This window comes from Anser anser, assembly GCF_964211835.1.
Source record: "Anser anser genome assembly, chromosome: Z".
NCBI lineage: Eukaryota > Metazoa > Chordata > Aves > Anseriformes > Anatidae > Anser > Anser anser.
Window position 1 is genome coordinate 49,766,860 of NC_139723.1, and position 24,864 is coordinate 49,791,723.

The 24,864-nt window shown below is 38.7% G+C and overlaps 1 protein-coding gene across 6 annotated transcripts in view; it reads right to left on the reverse strand.

Annotated features, from left to right (window-relative positions):
• LOC310889510 (transient receptor potential cation channel subfamily M member 6-like) overlaps nucleotides 1–24,864 on the reverse strand; it is an 84,849-nt gene that overhangs the window by 40,838 nt on the left and 19,147 nt on the right. For 5 of the 6 annotated variants that reach the window (XM_083817075.1, XM_083817076.1, XM_083817074.1 and 2 more), the window contains 10 exons: nucleotides 16,304–16,383; nucleotides 15,275–15,313; nucleotides 7,781–7,958; nucleotides 7,175–7,388; nucleotides 6,194–6,318; nucleotides 5,235–5,406; nucleotides 3,685–3,859; nucleotides 2,112–2,235; nucleotides 1,198–1,270; nucleotides 981–1,081 (listed from right to left, as the gene is read on the reverse strand). In XM_083817075.1, coding sequence (XP_083673201.1) covers nucleotides 981–1,081; nucleotides 1,198–1,270; nucleotides 2,112–2,235; nucleotides 3,685–3,859; nucleotides 5,235–5,406; nucleotides 6,194–6,318; nucleotides 7,175–7,388; nucleotides 7,781–7,958; nucleotides 15,275–15,313; nucleotides 16,304–16,383 — 1,281 coding nt within the window. The remainder of the gene's footprint in view (nucleotides 1–980; nucleotides 1,082–1,197; nucleotides 1,271–2,111; nucleotides 2,236–3,684; nucleotides 3,860–5,234; nucleotides 5,407–6,193; nucleotides 6,319–7,174; nucleotides 7,389–7,780; nucleotides 7,959–15,274; nucleotides 15,314–16,303; nucleotides 16,384–24,864) is intronic. The other variant, XM_083817071.1, reaches the window with a different exon arrangement.

The following is a 24,864-nucleotide window of genomic DNA, read 5'->3' on the forward strand; positions in this document are numbered from 1 at the left end:
TATCAAATTGTCTGTACCAGGTAGTATTCACGTAAGATCTCCCAAGGAACAGATGCATAGCTGAAATCAGCCCTCTTAACAGCAGAATGGGAGATATTAAAAAAAAATGCAAATTAAAAAAAAAAAAAAAGAAAAGACAAAGAAATATTTTACTTTGATAAATATGCACTCTTACAACAAATGGGATGTCCCAGCACTCTCAGCCTTTCCTCATAGGACAGGTGCTCCAGTCCCTTAATCACCTTTGTGGCCCTACATTGGACTCCCTCCAGTACGTCCAGGTAGCTGTTGTACTGGCGGGGAGCGTAGAAATGGACACAGTCTTCCAGGTGCAGCTTCACCAGTGCTGGCAATACTTTTCCTAATGCAGCCAACAATACCGTTAACCTTCATAGTGGCATATTGCTGACTCATGTTTAACGTGGCACCTACTAGGTCATTTTCTGCAAAGCTAAGCCACAATGGCATTCTAACCACAGATAATTTTATTTCTACCTGTCAATACCATAAAGGATTCAGTATTTGTCTTGGGATATCCATATTCTCTGGAGCTAGGAAAACACAGACAACACTCCTTTGTAGTTTATTCCTTCAAAGAAAAGAATGTTCTGGGTTACCGTGAAATGTCTGTGATCATCAGTGGTTGTCAACATAGGCTTGAGGGATACATATCCAGAAGGACCACTGAAACTATTTGAAAAAGCTAGCAGTGAAAACTATGAGAATTTTAGACAGCATCGCTTTTCTGGGTAACCAAGTGCATTGATTTTTCATCTGATGCCCTCAACTGTCTCTACAGTTGAGCACTTTGCAATTTTAAGAACAATGCTTCTTCAAAATAAGAGATGATTACCCCAAAAGACTGACTCCAAGCACCAAACTACTCCTCATTTAAAAAGCCTGACAAATGCAAATCATGGAAAATCAGTCATAACAATAAAGTGTAAAGGTACTGCAAAAAAAATAAAATGTAAGAGTACCTTCCAGTGTTGTCCATAAACCAATATATGTGTCTTGGCAATATCTAGCTGGTTCCAGGCCAATGCCAAATCCAGCTGATCTGAAGCAGACATATTTGTACCTAGAAAACAAGCAAAGGACCGAGTAGTCTTCACACATTGATGTTACTCTTTTGCTTTGAAAGGATAAGCCAGTGGGACTGTATTTCAGACGAAAGCAGATCGTATTTTTGGGTACCTTTCAGGAGTGCAGTCAGAATTGCCAAATCAATGTCCTGCTGCTCTTCAGACTCCACATCAAGTATGGTTATCTGTTAGAATTGCAGAAGTACACTATTTGAGGTGGGGTAAAGAAGTCTGTGGTTATTTCTTCTTGGCTGTGGTAGATTAAATTATAAACACTTCAACACAAATACTGGCAAAGGCCCGGTCATGATTTTCCTTTGTTTCAGAAAGACAATGTACCAGTTTGCTTTGTAATACAATAGCATACAAGACAAATTGGCATCAACCTACTGCATAATGTCTGTTTCCTTTTGATTAGTTTTAAAGCTACAAAATGTAAAAATGCAACGTGATGAATAACTACGTAGCTTTCAACTAGAAAACAGACACTCCAATTAAGTAAAACAAATAATAATAAAAACATATTGGATAGTTTCCGTTTTAGTAGCAATGATTACAACTGTCATTATTCCCAAAACAAATATTTGGCAACTCCAAATGAGTTCCTGAGCCAATAAACATGGCAGCGCATTTTATCCTGATATTCAGAGACAAATTCTAGCACAGTTCTGGTACAAGTAGAAGAATAGATAGAACCATTTCCAAATTACAAAGAACACAGTACTAGAGCATTAAAAAAGTAAAAATTAATTGATCTTTCCTGTGAAAACAAAGATGTCCAGCCTCTACTAAAATCAGAAAGACTGTCATTTCATAAGCAGCCATCAAGACTTCCAAAGTTAACTAAGCAGCCTCTGTGGAGCTACTTAGTATATAAATTAGTACAGACACTTTTGTATCATATTTACTTTAGGGATAACACCGTTACTTTTACAACTGCTGCATCCATGCCAACCGACCACAGAAAGGGCAAAAAGCTAACAGCAAATTAAGATATAAAAAAGTCAGAGCGTTAATCCTACTCACAGACTCTCTGTGCTCCATGCATTCCATCAAAATGTGAAATAGATTACTGGACTGTTTCTGCCCCAAACTAAACATATTTTGAATCATTACCAAAACCTCCTCTTTCACTTGAGGGCGCAGCTCCCTGAAAAACAGATATACAAGCTGAAATGTGTATTTTTTTGGGGCTACTTCTTCCCAGCCCAAATGACATCTAAGCAAGAGATAGAGACTGCAGAGACACTTGGAGATCTCTTATACTTCCACTTCTCTGTTGACATCTTCCTCCCTTTGCTCAACAAAACAAAACAAAGGCATCCCATAACTTAAATTATTATTTGCACAGACATTCGTTCTGACCATACATATGTATTATTGGAAACTGAAGAAATGGAACAGTTAAAAATTTTCAAAGGATTATCTGTGAATACAAAGCAAACAGCCACTAAAAGTTCAGAAACCTTTTTTCTTTCTTTCAGTATTAATATAGGGATAAAATTAAATTCCTCATTAGTTCCTCGTTATTCTTGATCTCTCTCTTTTTCCCTCATCTTTTTTCCTCTCATTTCTCTCTGCTAACCCTTCTGTTCATATTCTTCCTTCCTTCTCAAATGACAGGATTTTTTTTTTTAAAGATCAAAGAATATTGAAGACAAAGCAAGTGAAAAAAGTGAAAAATATTACCCCTTCCTCCCTCTTCCCCCCAAATATTTAGAAAAGTTCATGGAATCATAAGAGATTGGAAGGGACCTTAAAGATCATCTAATTCCAACCCCTTGCCATGGGCAGGGACACCTTTCACTAAATCAGGTTGCTAATAAATAATAAATAAATTATTAGGATATATACATAGTGAATAACTAAGTTTATTAAGCTGTTAATTTCTGTTTAATTAGAACAATTCCAGGTCAGATTGTGTGTGTTTTTTTTTAAAATTGACTTTTATGTAAAAAGCCCTTTTGCCTTTGAAAAACCTTCACAAAAATATTAATTTGCTGTAGAAATATATTTGTTTATTTACATTTTGGATACAAAATTTGCATCAAGTTAGGTTTAATGCAGAGTCTGAGGCTAAGACTGCACTGGAAGTCACAAACAGAATTACAGTAAGGATGACAAATCTGGGTAAACAAAGCCAAAACCAGAGCACATTGCTCCTTCTCCCACCCCAGCCTGAGGTGCCTACAGCCACTAAGCCCAGCCGTAATCTCAAACATGCTGTGAACCCAAGCTCCAAGGCCACTTGCAGAATATTGATGACATATGAAAGGATTGGATCAAAACTTGAGGCACTGTGGGGTCCCTCAGCAGTGTCCCTAGACAAAGGTGAGAAACATAATGATTCAAAATACCTACATGCATTTTCTTTTTCCTCTGAAAACAAAAAAAAAAATAATCCCTTAGCAAATTTGGCAGAGACATTTTTTTAGCACTAGTTTGAGGAAGGGAAGGAAGAAACACTGCTCCCACTTCACAGAAGTAAAAGACAGCGAAAGCCCATGGCAGGGTCATCATCAGAAGCATTAGAAATCATCTCCTTTTGGGACAGGCTTTTTACAGCCCCTCCCAACACAACAGACTGTGCACTACTCACCCTGTATCACCTGTGTGTTTGTGGGTAAAAGCCAGGATATCTGCAGCTCTGCCAGTGCCCTCATAGACCACCACAGGGACAGGTGGACTGGTCCTCACGTACTCCCACACCATTAGAATCACATTGGGACCTCCTTCCACCACCAACCCAACTATGGGTACACCTTGGCCCATTCCTGTTTCAAAACACACGTAACCAGTTACAAACAGGTCTCAGTAACACACACACACAAAATCAGGACATCTGATCAATACTTATGAAGAAGTCTCATAGTAACTACATGATTCAACAGAGAGGAAATCATGCCTCCACTATCTCTAATTTAAGTCTGATTTTCACAGAACTTCTGTTACCAGATCAAAATGACCATGAAAACCTCCCAATAAAGTTCTAGCATCAGAAAGAAGGAATATCTTTCTGAATATCCTGCCCTTTACATTAGCTCTCACACATGCAAGGACACTGACAGCATTTTAAATGCGATCCATATCCATTTTGTTACCTGCATATAAAAAAAAAGTAATTAGGAACCTTTTAAGGACTTTCTCAAGTTTTACAGTAGCAGGCTATTTTTCTTACTAATCAGAAATATTTTCAATAAGATGCAATATAAATAATAATAATAAAAAAATAGAAATAGTCTGACTTGAAGTCCTAATAAAAAAATCAGAGGCTGAGTAAGAAGCTCTAAATATGAACAGATTAAAAACTGAGTTAGTTTCTAAATACTATATTGTAAGCAAATAAAGAAAACAAGGATTCAATATTATAACTCTACTAAAGTTTTTTAACATACATAAAGATTTAAATCATTAGGTAAGAATGAACTTTCCACAAATGACTTATACAAACTAGTAAATACAAAGAAATACTTGTCTATGTAATAAATATTTCCTTCATGTTTTCTATACTATAATTCAGTTACTGCCTAAGCAACCAATGGAAGTTGCACAAACTGACAAACAGAAACACTGGATAAAAGTACTCCTTTTGCAACCAGTCTTTGCCTCTGTACCTGGGGAGGACATAAGCTGGTAATATAGAAAAGTGATAAGGATAAAAGTAATAAATGGGGAGAAGAACACAAATTCGACCGAATGTGACAGTTTTTCTGCCTGGCAAAATGTTGCAAAACTGTCTAGTGCTTATATAAAGACCATGCAAAACTGTGTGAAGTGAGAAAATGCTCAATACATCTGAGTCATTTAGATGTCCCTACAACTAAGAAACCAAAATGTGAGTTAGTCCAGATGCCTAATGCTTTATGAGAATGCTGTCCTTTTTATTTTTTCTGATATTCAGAATTCAAGACAGTTGCACTGAGCAACTTTCAACCTCAGTGAAATCTACGGAAAATGAATCAGAATCCTTTAGGTTGCAAAAGACCCTTAAGATCATTAAGTCCAACCATCAACTTAACACTACCAATTCCACCATTAAACCACATCCCTAATTGCCACATTCACAAGAAGATGACAGGAAATGTCAAGTACCTTCATGATCTTTTAAACAGGGTTTTCTGTAATAAAGCTGACCATGGCAGTACTTACTTGCGTGTATTTTTTGAAGTGACAAATACTTCTCCAAATTCCTCCTAAGCATCATTTCATTCCCATATTTGCCTACTGTCCCATCATCTGCCATTAGAAAATGAGAATGCATGCTGTTGAGGGTACTTAGCTTGCTGAGTGGATTACCAAGAGTCTGGTATAGGCAAACTACCTATGAAAACCAAAATAAAAAGATCTTCACAGAAACCAGCAAAATATCACCAGGTACGTCAACTCATTTTTATGTATTTCTTCATCACATTGCAATCTTATGAAAGTCTCTATCATGCTTTTTGTTGCTCTAGCCAAGAATGGGCTTTCATTTTATATGATCTTAACAGCAACAAAACCACAATTTATTGCACAGAAAACATTTCTGATTAGGCAGGCTTGCAGTCCTTAGTCAGGGTCACTGCCTGCCTTTCTTTGCAATAGTTGAAACACAGTGGCATATTTTTCCTGGGTGTATTTCTGTTAAAAACATGTAAGCTACTATTTATCAGGAATTAATGTGCCTTACATATCAAGTGTTTTTCAACAGTTAAGTAGATTGTGCCCTCACATTGGCCACTTACATAAAATTCTAATTTATGAACAAAAATCACACATAATAATAGCCTTTTTGTGTATACCATTAACCTGACTGCCTATCCTAAATCACATGAGTATAGAAATACATCATTTGCATCCACTGGAGAGTTACCTAATTAATTACAAAATTTCAAAAAAGGAATGACAATTTCCTATAAGAAATGTTTTAAAATTATTCATTTACATAAGAAAAACAAAATACAGTGTCTCAACATGCCACAGAATTCCCCTACTGTGCAAAATCTAAGCCTCTGTTACTAAGAAAAAATACCCAATCAGGGAAATAAAGCAAGCAGAAAATAAGGTATGCACAAAAGCTAAAACATTGCCAGAACATGAAGGGTTTTAATAAAATGTGTCAAACTCACATCTTTGCCAATGAGATCCCTCTGGTTCTCAATGATACCCCATGGGGGGATCCCAACAGCACAAATCTTTCTCAGGTATGGTGAGGCACGACCTTTCAGTGCATCCCCCACATGCCTGGACACTCCTAAACAGACAATTAACAATCATTTTTCTTCTACATTCATAGACTCGCTACAGGACAGAAATGAAAGAGTTTTCCATCATGTACTTTATTCTGTGGTTATGTTTTGATCAGAAATAAACCTCCTCCCTGCTTGTATACTTGATGTGCCTTGCAGTAATCGTAAGGCTCAGATGTAATGTGCCAATGCTTCATACTCAACACAAATTTTTAGTTAATAATTCTAACATATGTGCTACTGGGACTTTCTACCTGAATTGAAACTTTATTATTTACATAACTGTAGAGGCTGGTTCTCCTGTAAGGTCACTTGATTGAATAAAAGCTAAAGAAGTAAAATTGTTTCAGTTCTGTGGCTTACTGATCACGTCAGTTTTTGAGAGTAGAAAAATCCACAGGGATTTTCAGATAATAAAATAAGCTAGTTGTAAGGATTATCATAACTCAAAAATTTCTTAATTATAAAACAGGAGTTAAATTTAGATTTGAAAACAGTTTCCAAAACACTGCTTATAGTCCTCAGAAGCTAAATATTTCAATAAAGCAGATAAAACTGACTGAAAATAAGTTCTGCTTAACTACTATCAGCTGGCACTGTGTTTCTTACTACATGCAGAATACTCTTTGCTCGTTAATAGAACAATAAAAATAAAATACAACAAAATATTCAGAATGCCTGTCAACAGCAAAGGCACTGTTACTTTTTGAATTATGCATTGTTCCTAAACCAGAAATGCTTTATTTTTGTGGTAAAATATCACAAATATCAAACAATTTAATTATATTTGCCCCAAATATATATGCTTATATACAGACAAGAACACCAGAGGGAGACTAAAACAAATAAGAATTACAATACCACTGTTGATGCCTTCTGTAATTATCCATGCTCCTGTAGTCTCAGCAGCCTTCACCAGTCCCTTGCTGAAAACCTGCTTGATCTTTGAGGGAAGCTTGAAATTTTGAATGCCTCCATGAACGGAAATAACTAGCTTTGGCAACTCCATCTGCCATTCTTTAACCATCAAGTGTAACAGCTGATCCAAATTGCTATCATAAGAGAGTCTAATATACTGGAAGAAAGTCAAAAAAATTGGTAAAATAAACATCCTTAAAATACTCCTAGAGAAGAAAATGCAACATTTTATGAAGTTCCCACCTCTAACATCTTAAACACTTTGTGCAGGATCACAATTTTCATAATACTATTAAAGTGATAGCACAAAAATACATCAGTGAGCAATACAGACAGAAAGACAAGCTATTCTTAATTACAGTGAAGTTCAACATAAAAATATTATGCACACGCTCTAACTTGAATTACGTTTAGGTTCCCCTGCTCTCTTAAGAAAAACCATCCAATATTCACCCAGTGTCACTCTTCACCTTTCTTACACGGGAATTATAAGAAGAAATCAGACATATATACCACTAACATTCATTAAGAATAGAATTACATGCAAACCTTGGCATGGTAAGTGTGATCTCCATCTTGAAAATTGATTGTTCCAAATGCATCCGTTGGACTCATCTTTGTATGTTTTTGCACAGACCATTCTTCATCTCTCTGCAGTGCAGGCTGATAGACAGGCCAACAACCGTCTAATCCTGGGTGATCTCCAATCAGACGTCCACAGCAGCATCTCACATTAGAGAGGTGAGATAAAGAGATTAGACACAGAGAAACAATTTTATACTATACACACTTGTGCGCAGCTCTAGGATCATCACCAAAATAGCCCAAATAATTTTCCTGCAAAGAAGAGTATCTTTCTGACACTGAATAAAATAAAAATGAGCACAGCTAAAAAATCTCAGAAATGACAAAATGACATTGAATTAAATATACATGCTTTACTAGATACATGACTTGTTCTCTGTCTTGAGAACACTGCTAACAGTTTGACAGTTTACCCAGAAATTAATTTTGACCTGAGATTTACTGGACTTGTGAAATTTCAGAGGAATATCTTAGGACACCAAGATTTGTTATGGTTATTACCACAGGTTATTCTAGGTATTAAAGAAATATCTAGTAGTTACACTCATTAACTGGGAGGAGAGGAGCAACCCTCAGTCTAGAGACACCATTGTACTAACCCTTGGACATCAGCAAAGTGAATATACAAAATAAATTAAGTGCAACATTATGAGAAATTTAGCAGAAGCTCAGTTAGCATTAAAGGTTTGCAACAGGATGAATAACCCAGACTCCAAATTCAATCAGTATTACTGTCATACAGGCTCCAACAGGCTCCTGCCAGTTCTACAAGGGTAACTTTGATGTATTTATAGTGACATCTGACACTCCAGTTTTCCTTTAGACATTTCAAATGTTAACATACTCTGGGAAATGGAGATAAATTCTTCCCCTTTACTCTGTAAAATAACAAATAACCTCCAAAAGCCCAAATTCAGTCAAAAGACTGCCTTGGGACTCTGATGCATTTCTGGTGAATCTGGGTGCAAGCTAGATGTAAACTTGATCTACAAAACCCTCAAAAACTCAAAAAGAGAGACTATTTTCTGTGCAGATGAGTGTAAACTAACCAGTGAAAGATAAATACATAAAAAAAAAAAAGGCACTAAGCAAATTAAGGAAATGAACTGCTTTAGAGAGGTACTTTTTGACACCTAGAAACCAAAAAATTTTGTTTGCATCCCTGTTTTCTTAAACAGGCAAATAGCAAATCATATTTGATCGATGTAATGCTCTACAAAAGCAAACTGGAGAAAGAAGCCTCCTACAGTTATGGGTAATTAATAAATCAATTAGTCTTACTCAGTGAAGTATTACAGAGTCATAGAAACCTTAAGCTGCAAAAAAGACTTGAGCTCTGTTATCATATGTATGATGGTGCTTAGCTAGAAGTCAGAAAGCAATAGGGGCTATCAAAAATGCCTGACTTTTGTCAAGCTAATTCAACATGGGTTAGCTAATTTAGTAGGAAATCACAGAAATACAGGGATTTTCCACAAAGTCAGGCACGCAGTCACAAATGAATCCTGTAAAAATAAAGAGGAATTGATCTAGCTGGAAGTAGGGAGAAAGCCTCATTGAGACCCTTTTTGTCAGTCTATTCTAACCAGAAGTATTCTCCAGTCCAGCTCACTGCATTCACTGCATGATTCCACAACCATTTGCACCATGGTGGTGATAAGGAAAAAACAAAACAAACAAAAATAAATAAATAAATATTAAAAAACAAGAAATAGCAGAGCAGGCACAGGAGCTGATGAAACTAGCTGCTGATCTAGAAATCTTATTCTGATGACCCCAAAATCAAAACCTGCTGTAATTCTGACTCCTCAGAGGCAATCCAGGTCAAGGATCATGAACTAGACAAAAAGTATCCAAGCTGGAACTTGGAGAATAAGCCAGTCACACCAAAACATTTACAGATACACAATGAAATGACTGTTTCAGGAAACTGCATGGGTTCAACACAGATGGAAGATCATTGCAGATCTTGTGAGTGCTGTCGAATAGCACGTGGAATCAGACTTCATTGAGAGTTGCTACAGAGCCATACCTAAAGTTCTAAAAGTGTTTCAGAGCAATGTAGCTGCAAAGCCAGATAACACAAGCAAAACAGCCTTGGATAACATCTGCCTGCAAAGGACATGAGGGCAATGACTATACTTGTTTATGGCTCTGCCCATGTACCTCAAAGGAAGGACCAGAAAAAAGAAATAGCTTTGATTTTATTATGGGTCTTCGGAGGGCATATTTCCTTACAGGTGAGGTATTAGCCTTCTTGCTCCATTTTTTTTTCTCATACTTTTGCTCTTCTGGGGACTCCAGGGTATGAGACAGTAAGATATCCACAAAAAAAGAGATCTCCAAAGGAAAAATGAGTAACAGTGTCCTTACTCATTTTGGTCCTGAAAATATCTTGTTGTCACCATTCTGCTCCTGGAGTGGTCTCACCATAACAAACCCATTTATGCAGGAGTCATTCTGGAAGACAGTGAGCCAATAGTAGTCCCAACTAAATACTACATCAACTTTAATTAGTTACTATACCACATTACACAGTCCAATCCAGCACAGGCCAGTGCTTGGAAGAACAGCATTGAAAAACAATCAGACTCATTATCAGTGCATTAAATTTTCTAAAATCTGAATTAATTTCAGTCTACAGAGTAAACCATCATCAAATATGAGCACAGAATGACTATCTAATGTTACTGCTCCATACAGGGTCACATCAGCAGTACTTTCTAGAACAGCAAGAGCCAGAGCAACCTTCTTTTTTAAAGCAGAGATCCTATAGAAAGCAACCATCTGGCATGACAAATCAGTGCAGTAACCTTGAAACTGAGAGGCCCAATGAACATTTAACAGCTTTAGTAATTAACAGCATTAGCTCTGCATACTTTATGCTTGGATGCAAATACACCCACAGGTGAGCTGCACTCAGAACAGTTCAGCTACGCTCAGCAGACAGTGAAAGAATTGCACGTGTACCTAACACGTGCAACACAGGGTACATACACCTGCATTTACCTCAGCAATTACCATAATAAGAGGTATGAACTCAAAGGGTCTTGTATTTCCCAAGCAGCTCATGCTCTGCCACATGCTGGCATGCTCAGGCTCTTCAGCCAACTAGCAGTAGCAGACCAGGTGGTAAGGCCTTCCTGATGTGAGAGTTCAAAAGGCAAGACCAAGAGGCTCTCAGAAAGGGTGAGGAAACCAAAGCACAACATCACACATATCTGTTTTGTTTTGCTTTTCTGTAAACTTTTGTGCTGTGTGCATAGCCACAGGGCTCAAGGAGGAGAGGAGCTCACAGCCAGGGTTGGTGGTTGAGCCAGGGATTGCATGGGAGCTCTGGAGCCACATACCCTGGGACCCATTAGGCTGCACCCCAGGGTGCTGATGGACAGCAGCCATACAAGGGCATTAGCCAGCTCCATCAGCTCTGAAAGGATCATGGAGATCAGCTGGAGAGAGGTAAATGCCACACCTGCCTTCAAAAATGGGGAAAACCCAACCTGAGGAAATGCAGGCCTGCTGGCCTCCCTTCAGTCCTGGGTGAGATCACGGAGCGAGTCCTCCTGGAGCCCACGTCTGGGCACATGAGGGAGAAGGCAGTGACCAGGAGCAGTCAGTGACAGCTCACCAAGGATAAATCATGCCTGTCCCACCTGACTGCCCCCTGTGGGGTAAACCCTGGGGATGAGAGGAGAGCTGGGGATGCCGTTTACACCACTCCAGCTGGGCACCAGGCACAGCTCCCCAGAACCTTGTGTCTGGGCTGGGATGCTGCAGTCCAGGGGGAGGACACCCACAAACAGGCAGCAGGGGAGGGGAGGGGAGGGGAGGCACCAAGGCGGTGGTGCTGGAGGCCTTGCCCTGCGAGGCGAGGCTGCGGAGCGGGGCCGGTTCAGCTGGGAAAAGGGGTGGCTGCGGGGGGCTCCCAGCAGCAGCCCCAGCACCGTCAGGAGGGGACGGAGGAGATGCGGCCGGGCTCTGCCCAGCGGTGCCTGGTGGGAGGGTGGGAGGCAGGGCACGGGCTGAGGCACGAGGGGCTCAGGATGGAGACGAGGAGAAGCCTTTTCCCCACCAGGACAGGCCGGCCGTGGAGCCAAGGCCCAAGGAGGTCGGGACTCTGCACCCTGGGTATTCACACCCCTGGGAGAAGCCCTGAGCAGCCCAGCCTGAGCCCAGGCTGAGCCTGCTCTGGGCTGGGGACCTCCTCAAGGCCCTGCCAGCCTGAATTTTTCTATGATACTGTGAATATGTTGCAAGCATAGTTTCAAAGTGTCAGCAACGACTCTACCATCTTTGCCCAAAAGTCTCACCAAGCTATTAGCAAAGGGGACAATGTTAGTAACAAAAAAGCACACCCCTGGAAAATCACACTTAAATCAAAAAGGAGAAATCTGGAGGATTATTGCTGAAGTAACTGCAGTAACTACATTACAAAGTCCAGTGTCCTTGCAGGCAGCACTTCAGTGCCCAAAAATTCACAGAATCACAGAATGGTTTGGGTTGGAAGGGAACTTAAAGATCACCCAGTTCCAACCCCCTACCATCAGCAGGGAGGCCTCCCACTAGACCGGGTTGTCCAAAGCCCCATCCAATCCGGCCTTGAACACTTCCAGGGATGGGGCATCTACAGCCTCTCTAGGAAACCTGTTCCAGTGCCTAACCAACCTCATCATTAAAAATGTCTTCCTTATATCTAATCTAGTATCTACCCTCTTTCAGTTTAAAACCATTACCCCTTGTCCTGTCATTACACTCCCTAATAAGGAGATTTCCATCTTTCCTGTGGGTACCCTTTAAATACTGGAAGGCCTCTGTAAGGTCTCTGCAGAGCCTTCTCTTCTATAGATTAGACCACCCCAACTCTCTCAGCCTTTCTTCATAGTAGAGGTGCTCCAGCCCTCTGATCATCTTCGTGGCACTCCTCTGGACCCGCTCCAGCAGTTCCCTAACTTTCTGTGGGTCCCAGAGCTGAACACATTATGCCAGGTGGAGTTTCATGAGAGGGGAGTACAGGGGGGAGAATCACCTCCTTGGACCTGCCGCCCATGCTTCTTTTGATACAGCCCTAAATGTGTCTAAATGGTCAAATATAAAGACAATTTATGAGAGCACCTCAGATATGTAAGGATTCAGAAGTATGGCACTATGCTGCTGAATATTCACATAGTGAGACTGGTCTAGGTGTTTTCTGGTATGTAGTTGTTAGCATTGCACTGAAGGGGCCATTTCAACACACCAGGGAAGAATGGACAAACAAGTGTGCTAGTGAGTTTATCAAAAGTCATTAGCAACTACTTCATGGAGTTATTCTACTTAGTATTAGCAAATAGTTGTGTAACTCAATCATAAACCGCAAACCTTGGAAGTTCTCTACAAATAAGAAATCATTAAGAGATTTCAATTGCCTGTTATATTGTGTCAAATTATAATAGGAAATAAGTACATTCACATCAATTTTGGGCTGAGTGGAAAATCACAGATCTCAAGAGGCCTAAACCTGACTTCGCTGCTGAACTAATAAATACAATATAAACAGTTATAACACTAAGGTGAAAATGATTTCCTCTTGTTAAGAACAGAAAAAATCTTCTCAAATAAAGCTCTGAGTGCATAATAAGATACACAAGTAGAAAAGAAGAGTTAACATTTGGGGAAATGTACTTGCATGACTGAATGGCTGACTGAAATGAACATCAGACACCTACACACATTCTGCATGTATAGGGAGAGGGACATACAGGATCCATGGGAAAATGCTCAACAAATAGTAAAAGAAACAACTACAAGATGAAAAGTAAAAATCCAAAGGTATGGGATCTCTTTACAGAGAAAAGTGAAAGAGAAAAAATAAACCCATCCCGTTTTCCATTTTCTCTTCCTCCTTCTCCTACCATAATATTAGCATTCATGCAACTAAATAATGGTTCATTAGGTGGCTGATTTGGTGGAAAGCTATTTTTTTTCCTCTAGGTTAATTTTCATACTAATGAGCTTCCAAGACCAACTAACAATATGGTCACACTATGAGCAGGGTGAAAGAGGTGGCACAGAACTACAGAACTGCTGTGGTCCTGATTTAGACTGGATTAAACCATGAGATTAAACCATGAAATTATACTCTAAGTACTCCTTTACTTAGCTCACCTGGCCCCAAAGGAATAACCGTCTTGTAAGTGCAAGTGAACTTCAGCTTTCTTTCTATTTCTAGAACATTTGCAAAAAAAATCTTTGGAATTCCTTTCTTCTGCTCTACAGCAAAATATGCATACAACCATTCTTTATGGACAGATACCAGATAGAGGGAGTTGACCCTTTCTGAACTAATTCTGCACAGAATGTTTGCTTTACTTACAAATCCATTTGCAGTCATATGATTTACAACAGTATTTTATTTGCTTTTTGGAAAATGTGATTCTTGTTTCATACAGGACTTAGAAGCAAAACGAATAGAATAGAATAGAATAGAATAGAATAGAATAGAATAGAATAGAATAGAATAGAATAGAATAGAATAGAATAGAATAGAATAGAATAGAATAGAATAGAATAGAATAGAATAGAATAGAATAGAATAGGAATAGAATAGGAATAGAATAGAATAGGAATAGATCAGAACAGAACAGTTGGAAGGGACCTTCAGAGATCATCTTGTCCAACTGCAAAATGTGAAACATTTCATCAAAAAGCAAATAGTCAAGCTCACACAGATGACAGAATCATTTTGCATCAGCTTACTAGTCGTTAGTTATTGGAAACATTGTTTTCTGGTGCTTCAGCTTTCAAAGGCCTTTAATGTAAAATAAATAACAAGGAAAGATTAAATGTTCATTCAAAAAACTTCTAGTTTATAACCATAAACAATACTAAAAGCAGTTTGGGAACACTAGCTGAACTAAAAATGTTGGATTGAAAACAACTAGTTAATGCAAGCCACAAATACTAGCTGTCTGAAAAATCAACGCATCAGTTAAAACCATCAAAATGATGTGATTTTTGTTACTTGCTGAAGGCAGGGGCTTAGAATGCCCAGTGCAGAGCAGATGAAAACCTATCATCAGGGACGTTTCTTCTCCCTTTATTTTGTTTCTGCTCTTTCCCTCATTCTTAATGTTTTCCATTGCTTTCCTCTCTCTCTCCTTTGTATCATCCAGGATATAGCTGGAATTGTTTCCCATGTTAACGTCACATTTCTGTCTTTCATTCATCAAAAGAAGATTAAGACAAACTCACACACAGAAATTATTTAGACAAAATTTTCTACTGGGAGTAAGTTAAAGTTTACCCTACAATTATTTTATGTAGGTTTATGGTAAAATGTCTCCACCAGGTCCCCAGAAATTCTTTTCTGACATTGTAAGAGGAGGATATTTTTGCTGTCATTGCGTCCTAGACCAGGAATATCCATTGCTGGTTTTAGGCCATTTGAAAAATCATAGATACATATTTATGCACTCTTACCTGATTAAATTCTGGCACACCTGGCATCCTGCCGGACATCTGTGATAAAGATGGATAATTAATACATGCATGTATAAAAGAAAACATCTGTAACGGTATTCATAAAATATCAATTCACATGTAATAAAACTCTTATTAACAGAATTAAAGGTTGTGTTCTTCTGCATTCACCCTTGCAAGAACTACTGGGTAACTTCACTGATTTGTTTGGGGTTTTACATCTCAGAATATACATTATATCTGCATTTCATAGATGAGTCTTCCTTCTCATCTACTCTACACAATCCATGTGTTCAGAACAATACTATCCAAATTACAAGTTTACACCCTCAAAATGTGTTTTCACTGAGTATATTTAGGCAACACCATCCACTAGATACAGAGTTTGGAATGCCAAATCATGTTCTTCTTCTCAGTTCCTAAAGAATAGGTTGAGGATTTCATCTTTTCTTTACTCTTTTCACTCTCTATGCCAGCCTGAGCAGAAACCTGTGTCTCTGAACTTTGATAAACAGCTGACATCATTTTGAGGAAGAATTTTGAGAAAACAGTAGAACAGGATTAAGAATTCCTGCGCAGCAGTAGTGCAATATTAGAAGCATGACACTTTTTTTTCTTTCAGTTGGACGCCATACCACAGTTTTGGTTACTGGACTGAGAGCAAGGCGCCTAGGAAGGAAAGGAAGGTCAATTGTTCTCAATTTCTAATCCAAACAAACAGTATCATAGAAACACAGAATAGTTTGGGATAGAAGGGACTTTAAAGATCACCTAGTTCCAACCCACCTGCCATGGCAGGGACACCTCCCACTACACCAGGTTGCTCAAACCCCATGCAACACTCCCAGGGATGGGGCAAACAACATCATTTAAAATGAACTGCTGAGATGTACTTAAAAATGGAGCAATCGCCAATGCAGCATTGCAAAACTGCAAAGAACTGCATCTAAACTTCACAAAACACCCATAAAAGTGTATTCTGATTCTTTCTAAACGTTAACAGAAAGAAAATGAAATTCATTGTGTTACCTGTGAGGATCTTTTAAATTGGGAATTATGTTTGCACATTCTCTTTTACTGAAGACTTCTTCAATCCAAGATTTGGGGGACTGAAAAGACATTGCAAACATAATTGTATTCCTTAACTTCAGAACACAGTGCCAAAAAATGCTTTACAAAGTCTACGTTGCTGTATATACATAATTCTGAATGATTCCTATCACAGTGTTAGATGATAACAAATTCTAGGAGATTAACCTACAGCTATCAATGGTCCTAGCCCTTCACTCCCAAGTTTTACAGAGCTCCATGGAAAGATGAACTATAAAATACATTCCCACCCCTCAGTAATAAACATGAGAATGATTTAGAGTATCACATACATGTAACAGAGGAAGTGGCAAGGATAAATTAGGACTGCTTAAAGGACTGCACATTACTTCTGACTAGCAAGAAGACTATTAAGTGACAATTTTACTAAACCTGAAAATGTGCAAAAATGCAGTATTTTCTTTTTGCCTGAAAGTGATTGTTGGCTCCTTCTTATTATTATCAGAGTTCAGAATTCATGCATCCTGGTTACATGTTTACTGAACTAGGACTATAGTGAAACACAAAAGACAAGGACCAAAGACCGGACCTACTGCTTACAGTGGTATTAGGTGGGGTTTCTCCACAGGGACGCTGTCTCAGTGAAGGCTGTTGCAGTTGAATGAACTGAACAGTCACTGTGGTATAGAGATTTTTTCTCAAAGAATCTCACTGGGAGTGAGTGAGATGATCTTTCAAGGTCCCTTCCAATCCCTAACATTCTGTGATTCTGTGAACCTCTTTCTATTCTGGCCTACCAGAATCAAAATCCCTGAAAACAATGTCTGGTTTCTGGATGTTGAACTTTGAAATCTCCAGGACTGAATTTAGTAAATACTAAAACAAAAGGAAGATTTTTTGCAGCTAAATGGAACTGCCACCATAATAAAACATGCAATGGACAGATATTTTTTCATTAAAAGTAAATACAATTATACTGATTATTATTGCCTTGTTTCTCATGTTTGTATTACTCTTTGTCTATGTATTGTCTATCTTCTACTTACATGGTAAGCCCTCTAGGACAAGGCACAATAAGGTCCTGGTTTATGATTAGGCTTACAAGGCAAACAGCAATCAAATTATAAACGTTGACTCCTTATTCACTTTTGATGCTTACAATTGATTATTCCTATGCAATATGTCTACCTAGCAAAAATATTTATGGTAAGTGCTTGTCTCCATACTTGTTTGTAAAATGTCTCCTTCATACAATGAATTAGAAAAGAATTCAATTCATGAGAATGGCTGTAATTCAACTGATTAAGAGCAGTGCTAGGAGCATTTTTATGGTTGGAGTTTAGCAATAATTCTTATAAAAGGGAATATTTCTCTTTTATCTCCTGAATGGAATTATGATCCCTAATAAAACGGGCCTGTTTGGGTATTTTTACTTTAGCTTCACATCCCTAAATGCCCCTGCATAATCTCACAGCTAATCACTTGGTTATAGAACGCCAAGAGCTACCTGGGTGAAATATCGGCTTGTCGGCAGGTTCAGATCCAGCTCCCATCAAGGCTAATGGGAGTCCTTTCTTTGATTTTAATGTAGTCTGAATCAGGACCCCACTGACAAAGATGAAAGAGTTTATTAAAAAGCAGTTTGCTGGTATTGATGTGCATGTGTATTCTTCTGGGAGTAACTAATTGAATTGTGTCTGGATGAGCTTAGAATGAAGAAGTAACAGCGTGGAAGATCCTCAGGGCTGGACAGAGCATGGGCATGCAGGAAAATTAATTATCCTAGAAAGACGCCTACTGAAGACAAGGCACAAAAATTAAATCCGAGGAAAAACTGAGAAGCAGCAAAGCAAATTTCATTGTTTGAGGGCAGATACACACTGCTCTCAAAAACCTTTCAACAGTAGTCTTGTTAGTAATTAGAATTGTTTCACGCTTCCCAAGCCACTTTATTCTACTTGTTTGAGCTATCAAGCAAAACAGTGAAATGTTTCTAACGTTACATTACCCTGAGACTCTGATTTTTCTGAGATCCATTACTATTTCAAGTAATGCTTTTCAAGCAAAAGTGGGGAACAAAAAATCTTTCTGTTCTATGCTTTGGATAAGAATGAATTTGACTGAAGTTTTCATTAATGTGAGTGGGTGTAATGGACAAGCCTCACAGCACTTGCTGGGGAAATGTGCTCAGCCTTGTGTGAGAACAAAAACAACCACACTGCTAGCTGTCACTTTGATTAGTAACAACACCAGTAGTTGAAATACTTTTGAACAAGCTGCTGGCATCACACAGCCTCATCACACAACCTCCCTCCAGCTATTTTATCTCCAGTATGACATATTTTGAAGATCAAGTGTTATCTGGGTATCTTTCCAGGTGTGAAGGCCAGCACTGGAGAATACAGACCAGTGTAAAAGGAGGGCATTGCATCAACCTATGCACCAACAGCAAAACATGCTGCCAAATGAGCAAGGCTCTGGCGCTCAGGTAATCTGCACGTGAAAACACTTGAAAAAGTGTGTCTTAAGTTTTTATCTCCAAAATTCACTGTTACGATGATACAAGTTACAACACAAATCAGTAAATTTAAAGTGGGTAGAGGTCATCTGGTATACTACAACTTTTTGGTGTGGTTATTTCAAAACAAAATATAATTTATAGTCTGCAAGGATGGCAATACACTGTGTTAAACTGAAATTACAGTATCTAATAGGGGAGATGTATAGGCTTCTTTACCATTAGCTTTTTGAACATCTAAGCTGTCTCCTAAAGTAACATACTTTCCTTTAAACAATTTTTATTTTTATTTTTTTTTTAGATTCTTTTTGGCAGGTGCTTAGGGGATTAAGACAAAAGTAATAATGCTCAAAATTCTGGATGCTTTGTGCAACGTTTTACAATTTGATCCAGAACCACCTGTTTTCAGAGGCAACTGAGGCAGTAAGGGCAGTGACCAACACATCCCACAGCTGATCAGGCTACTTGAATCCCAGTGGGTCAGGCTTAAGGTCTAGCAAAGCCAATGGAAAAGCGCTATTGACTCCAGTGAGCTTTGGATCACATGCCATGGCTCTAATCTTGGTCCTATAGAGATCATTGACAAAATTCCCATTTATTTCAAATGAACAAGGTCACAAAGAATTTAATTTGACCTTTGAATCTTAATGCACCAAAGCTGTTATCTCACTCAAGTGGTCAGAGATCCTCCTAGCATAACACTCATCTCAGATAACTCCCCTTCAGGATTCTCAGCCTTAAAGAACTTCTCAGTAAACAGGGCTGGAAACAACATTTCAAACTAAAATTGATAGAATAGTGGTAATTTTCACCCCACTCTGCAAAGAAATAGATTATCATTCCATACTGATATTTCAACATTAATTTTTCTTTACACAGAGTTTGAAAAAGTGTTGGCTATGCTGTGCTGTCTCACCTCCTTGCTTCCTGTACTTTTTAAATTTAAAAAAGCAATACCTGGACAGAATATCGTATCTGCATATAATCCTGATGAAGCCTGCCTAAACATCTGTAACTTTAACGTTTGTTTTCATATGTAATGATAAACAAGTAAATATAGCAAAAAACAGTTTGCAAACTCTCCATCATTTTTGTCTTTAATGAACTTGCTGAACAGATGGTTTTATTTAAAAGTATAACAAATTAAAGTTGCAATCAATCACAGGAAAAAATAAAATAGAAATTCGTCTGTACCACTGTCTTTCATCTTGTGAAGCATAAGTTTCAAAACTGAAACACTATGATATACAACATATTTAGTGTTACTTTTATATAAAATGAAGGTGAAATCTTCCCTTCCTATGTATAATTTATACCATAACTATAACATCCATTTCTTAATCTAAGGCTTTAATAAGGTTTCTAAACTAATAATATAATTGGGAAAAGGGTTTTAAAACTTCATGTTCTTCACAGTCATTTGTGACATCAGCATTGGGCAAGTAAGAAAGGGAATAGGAGACTTCTCAACTGCTGTTTGTCAGATTTTGGTTCCTAGCTTTCTGAAAGACCTCTGTATATATACATGTAAATATACACAGACCTCTGTCTACATAAATAATAATAATTTTAAAAGTATATTTCTTTCATAAAACTGTGACAAACATTTCCAAATTGTCATCATTTAATTAAACAACAACGAACTAAAATTTCTTCCTTCACTACAATGATATATATAAATGTCAGCCAGTATCAACATGTATCCTTTCTACCACCAAATCCTAAAGGAGACAAAAATACGCCTATATGTTATTTCTGACAAATTTCTTTCCTGATATACTGAAGATCAAAAGACAAGTTTATACTGCAATTTCCCTTCCAGAAAGTCCCAAGACCTTTATTTGGGAGTTTTGCCTTCTCATTTCTCGCCAGTCAGAGGATTAGGATTGCTGCTTAGGCTTCCCTGCCACAGAAGAGGCTTTGCAGATTTCTAGCCTGATTTAGTCAATGGAGTAGGAAGAGTTTGGCGCTGAAATTTAAGGCACATGAGTAGTTTTTAGAAAACTGCTTTTAATCACTTCTCCAATATATTTAATGTCTGAGATTCTTACATAATATGGTATTAAAGGGATGCTGCCAGGTCAAATTTGGTTAAACAGGAGTAACGTTTAAGAGATTAAGGTTTCCAGTAGTAAAGAAAGAGATCAAGAGTGTAAAATTCAGAGAAACACCCGTGCCACTTACTTATTTCAACCCCCTCTTGACAGGGAGTGAGAGCAGACAAAACCTAAAAGCCCAGACTACTAAAAAGGCAAGCAGCCCTCCAAAGCCCAGCAGCACCACCCATGAGGTGCCACCAGAGCCAGGGCTGCAGTGCGGTGGGCTCAGCAACTTCTCGTGCACACAGGTTCATGCCTGGCGCTGACAGCCCCTGGCCCGACAGCATCACTGAGCAGAGGTGCAGCTTTGCTCTCCTCTCAGAGGAATACTGCAGTTCCCTTTCCTGCTGTCTTCTGCCCTTGTCCACCCTGACACCTCCTAAAGGGCTTGCCAGAATCAGAGCTTTTAGATGCACTGCACCAATTAAACACCGATAAGCAGTGGGTAATGTGAATTTGTCCTGCTCTGGAATTAGCTTTCCTAAGCCAAGATCAGCAAGAAACATTCAGCCCCTTCAAGACCAGACAATAAGCACTGTTTCCTGGTTGAGTACCAAACTCAGGAAAACTAGGTTACAATGCAAAAGCTAAACAACAAATATTTTAGTACCATTAGTTGTACTAACGTCCCCTTTGGGTGAAAGGCACAAATACACACATTTTCTACACAAACAGCATGCTGCTCCTGACATTGTCAAATTCCCTGCAAAAGGAAATTAAAAGGCGCATATCTCTGTGTCAGAATAATTTAATCTGTTATCGAAATAAATTCTTCCACAAAACAGCTGCAACTGTCTATACTGTAGATGTAGACAGGAGAAGATAATGATAAATTATATAATGACTAGACATTTTAAATAATAGGCTAGTTCATTTAGGCAAAATCCATTTCTGTTGGAGACTAGTCAAAACAATCAAGTCACTTCCTAAACTGCAACAAATTAATACTGACAACGGAGAAAGCAATGATCTCTGATTCATGTCTTAGCCAAAACACTACCTCAAGAGACGAAATGTACCACCAAACACTATATACCTCTGCTCTGCACAGAATCCACTAAACACAACAACTTTTCTAACTAATAGAATCATAGAAATATAAAGGTTGGAAGGGACCGCCAAGATCACCTGGCCAACCATCCCCCTACCACCAATGTCACCCACTAAACCCTATCCCTAAGCACCACGTCCAACCTTTCCTTAAACACCCCCAGGGACAGTGACTCCACCACCTCCCTGGGCAACCCGTTCCAATGCCTGACTGCTCTTTCTGAGAAGAAATGTCTCCTCATTTCCAACCTGAACCTGCCTTGGCACAAGTTGAGGCCATTCCCTCTTGTCCCTCGTGTCCCTCATGTCTCAAGGGTTTGGGTATCCCTAAAGATCTTAACTATTAGAGCCAGTATTTTTGCAAAGCTTAGCAGATTGGGCAGGATTTCAGCAAAACAGAATATAGCTACCCACCCTATAATTCTGTTTCCAGTTTAGAAATGTTTTGTTATCTTGACAATGATGAGTTGAAAGCAAATACTTATTTAATTGCAACAGATAAACCTGGGACTAATAGCTTTGCCCCAGGACTCCAGTATACCTACACAATACCTGTAAAGAACTTTTATTACTCATGTCAAGAATTAGAAAGGCCCAAAAGACCTAAAATTGATTTTCAGTGCCTGGGAAGGAGGGAGATGCCATTTTCAGGTGAAAGTTGTGAGAAATCAGCCTAAGGCAGCATGTGACCAACACTTATTCAAACACAAAGTGAGGGAGGGAAAGAAGAATTTCCCCTTAGCATAGCCACTACAAGAATCCAGCCTCAATGTTCAGCAGAGTATCCTAAAATATCTTAAACTCTTTTAAAAATTAACTAGACATGGAGCAAGTCACTTGCAAGAACACTAGGTACCTGAAATGTAGCCAGAGTTCTTGTAAGCTAACACTTGAGACTATTTCACAAGAGCTCAGCCTATCAGCAATTTTATATCTTTTTAACCCTTTGCCCTGGGATGTTTTCCTGAGCTATAAAAGCTGAGGTGGACTTTCAGGTATCATCATTGTATGCCTAACAAATCCTACAGGAAATATAGGACTTCAGCAATATCTCTGCACCCTACGGTGATTGCTAAATTGCTGCCAGCATGAAACAGAATTCCAACTTCAACATGCTGTCTTGCATAAGCTTTTCAGGGTAGGAACTTTCTTCTTCAGTTTTCATTGCATGCATGCTTATGGTATGAAGTAATATAGCAACTGGTCATAACAAAGAACACCACTTTGGATTCACGTAGGGCAGAAGTGTATTGTAAAATGACAGGGTTATATGCAATAAAACGCAAATGCAACGTGAGGTTTCCAACAAACTCTCCGGTATTCTGCAGTTTTACTGTGTTCAGGCTACACTGCAGCCTGGCTTGTAACACAGAAGCACTGTAGTTCTCCACAACTCTGCCACTGCAGTGCACCAGTCCATCTGTTACTAACTAGTATTTTTCGTTTTTCCAATTTTTCTTACCTACTCCATTGACCGAGTGTTCAGGACTGTAAATCTGTGGAATACTGCATTGTAAGTAATTTAATTTGCAAGAGAACTTTCATGACTGCATTTCAAAAACACTCACAGAAGTACTGTGCAAAAAAGAAAAATCACTTGAGTGCTTTTACTGCTCAACAGTTCACCTTGCCCAATTATAAAGGACAGCTACCAGTTAATCCCAAACCACTTCTGTAAGAAGACTCTAGTTTCCATAGCACAGATTTTTTTTTTTCACTTTTTAAAAATAAAGTATCATTTCAGGCCACAGCAGAATCTCTGTGATTATTTCCTAGTAATTCATTCAACTATATTTGCTGTTAGCATATTCTCAAATCTCTCAAGATATCCACACACACACACACACACACACAAAAAAAAAAAGGCGTCACCAGTGCTAGCAGGGTAAATCACACAGACCCGAGTTTAGAGAGGAACAACAGAACTTGTTGAAAATCTTCAGTTATACTAAAGAGAAATTTTAGATGATTCTCCTTAGCACAAATGGAGCCTGTCAGCTTCTTAGAAACAAGTAAATTCAGTCTGGAATGCATACTATGGCATTTACTTTTACATTTAATCAACTGCACATAAAAGCAAAGAATGCATGGCTAAGTGCTTTTCTGGATCAGGGCCTTACATTGAAGGCTCATAAAAATGTTTCCAAATTTTCATCCCAAACTTAGCCAACAAAAGAAAACCCCTTTGATTGTAATTGGCTTTCCAACACATTGCTTCTAATCTCAGAGTAGACCACACAAGACAACCAGAAGGACATTCTGATTGCAAATAGCAGTGGGGTCATGACAACAAAACACAGGAAATACTGAACAGAAAATGATCTCCTTGTTGCTGTCAAAGAAGTCCCAGCTTGACTCCTGGAACACAGAACTATCGCGCTGATGGAAAGCTGAGGCCACAGAATGAAATTAGCCTGTGCCAAATTAATTACCTCTTACTATTTAAGTTTATTAACTAATCAATTAAGCCTTTCTGCTGTCACCAAAGATGTAATGCTCCCCACTGGGTGCGGAGGCTCTGGGGGGATGCACGGTTTGCAGCTGGAGGCTCCGAGCAGACTCTCCTGTCCCGTCCCCCCCCACGGCCCACTGGCACCAGACTACAGGAAGGCCACAGAGGCAGGCACTCCCCGTAATGTTTCTGCCAACAACCCAGGCGCTTGCAAACAAGCTAAACACAGGAAATCTCAAATCACAATTCATCTTCCTCAGTGCTATCCTTGAAGCAGGCTCCAAACGCGTTGCTAAAAATCTTGTACAAGCATTACATATCTGCAAGTTACTTATAAACACGTGTTGTGGATGTGTTCCCCAACTGGGAATGACAAAAGCCTCTGTGACATGAAACGTAATTTGGCCTTCTGCCTGAAATT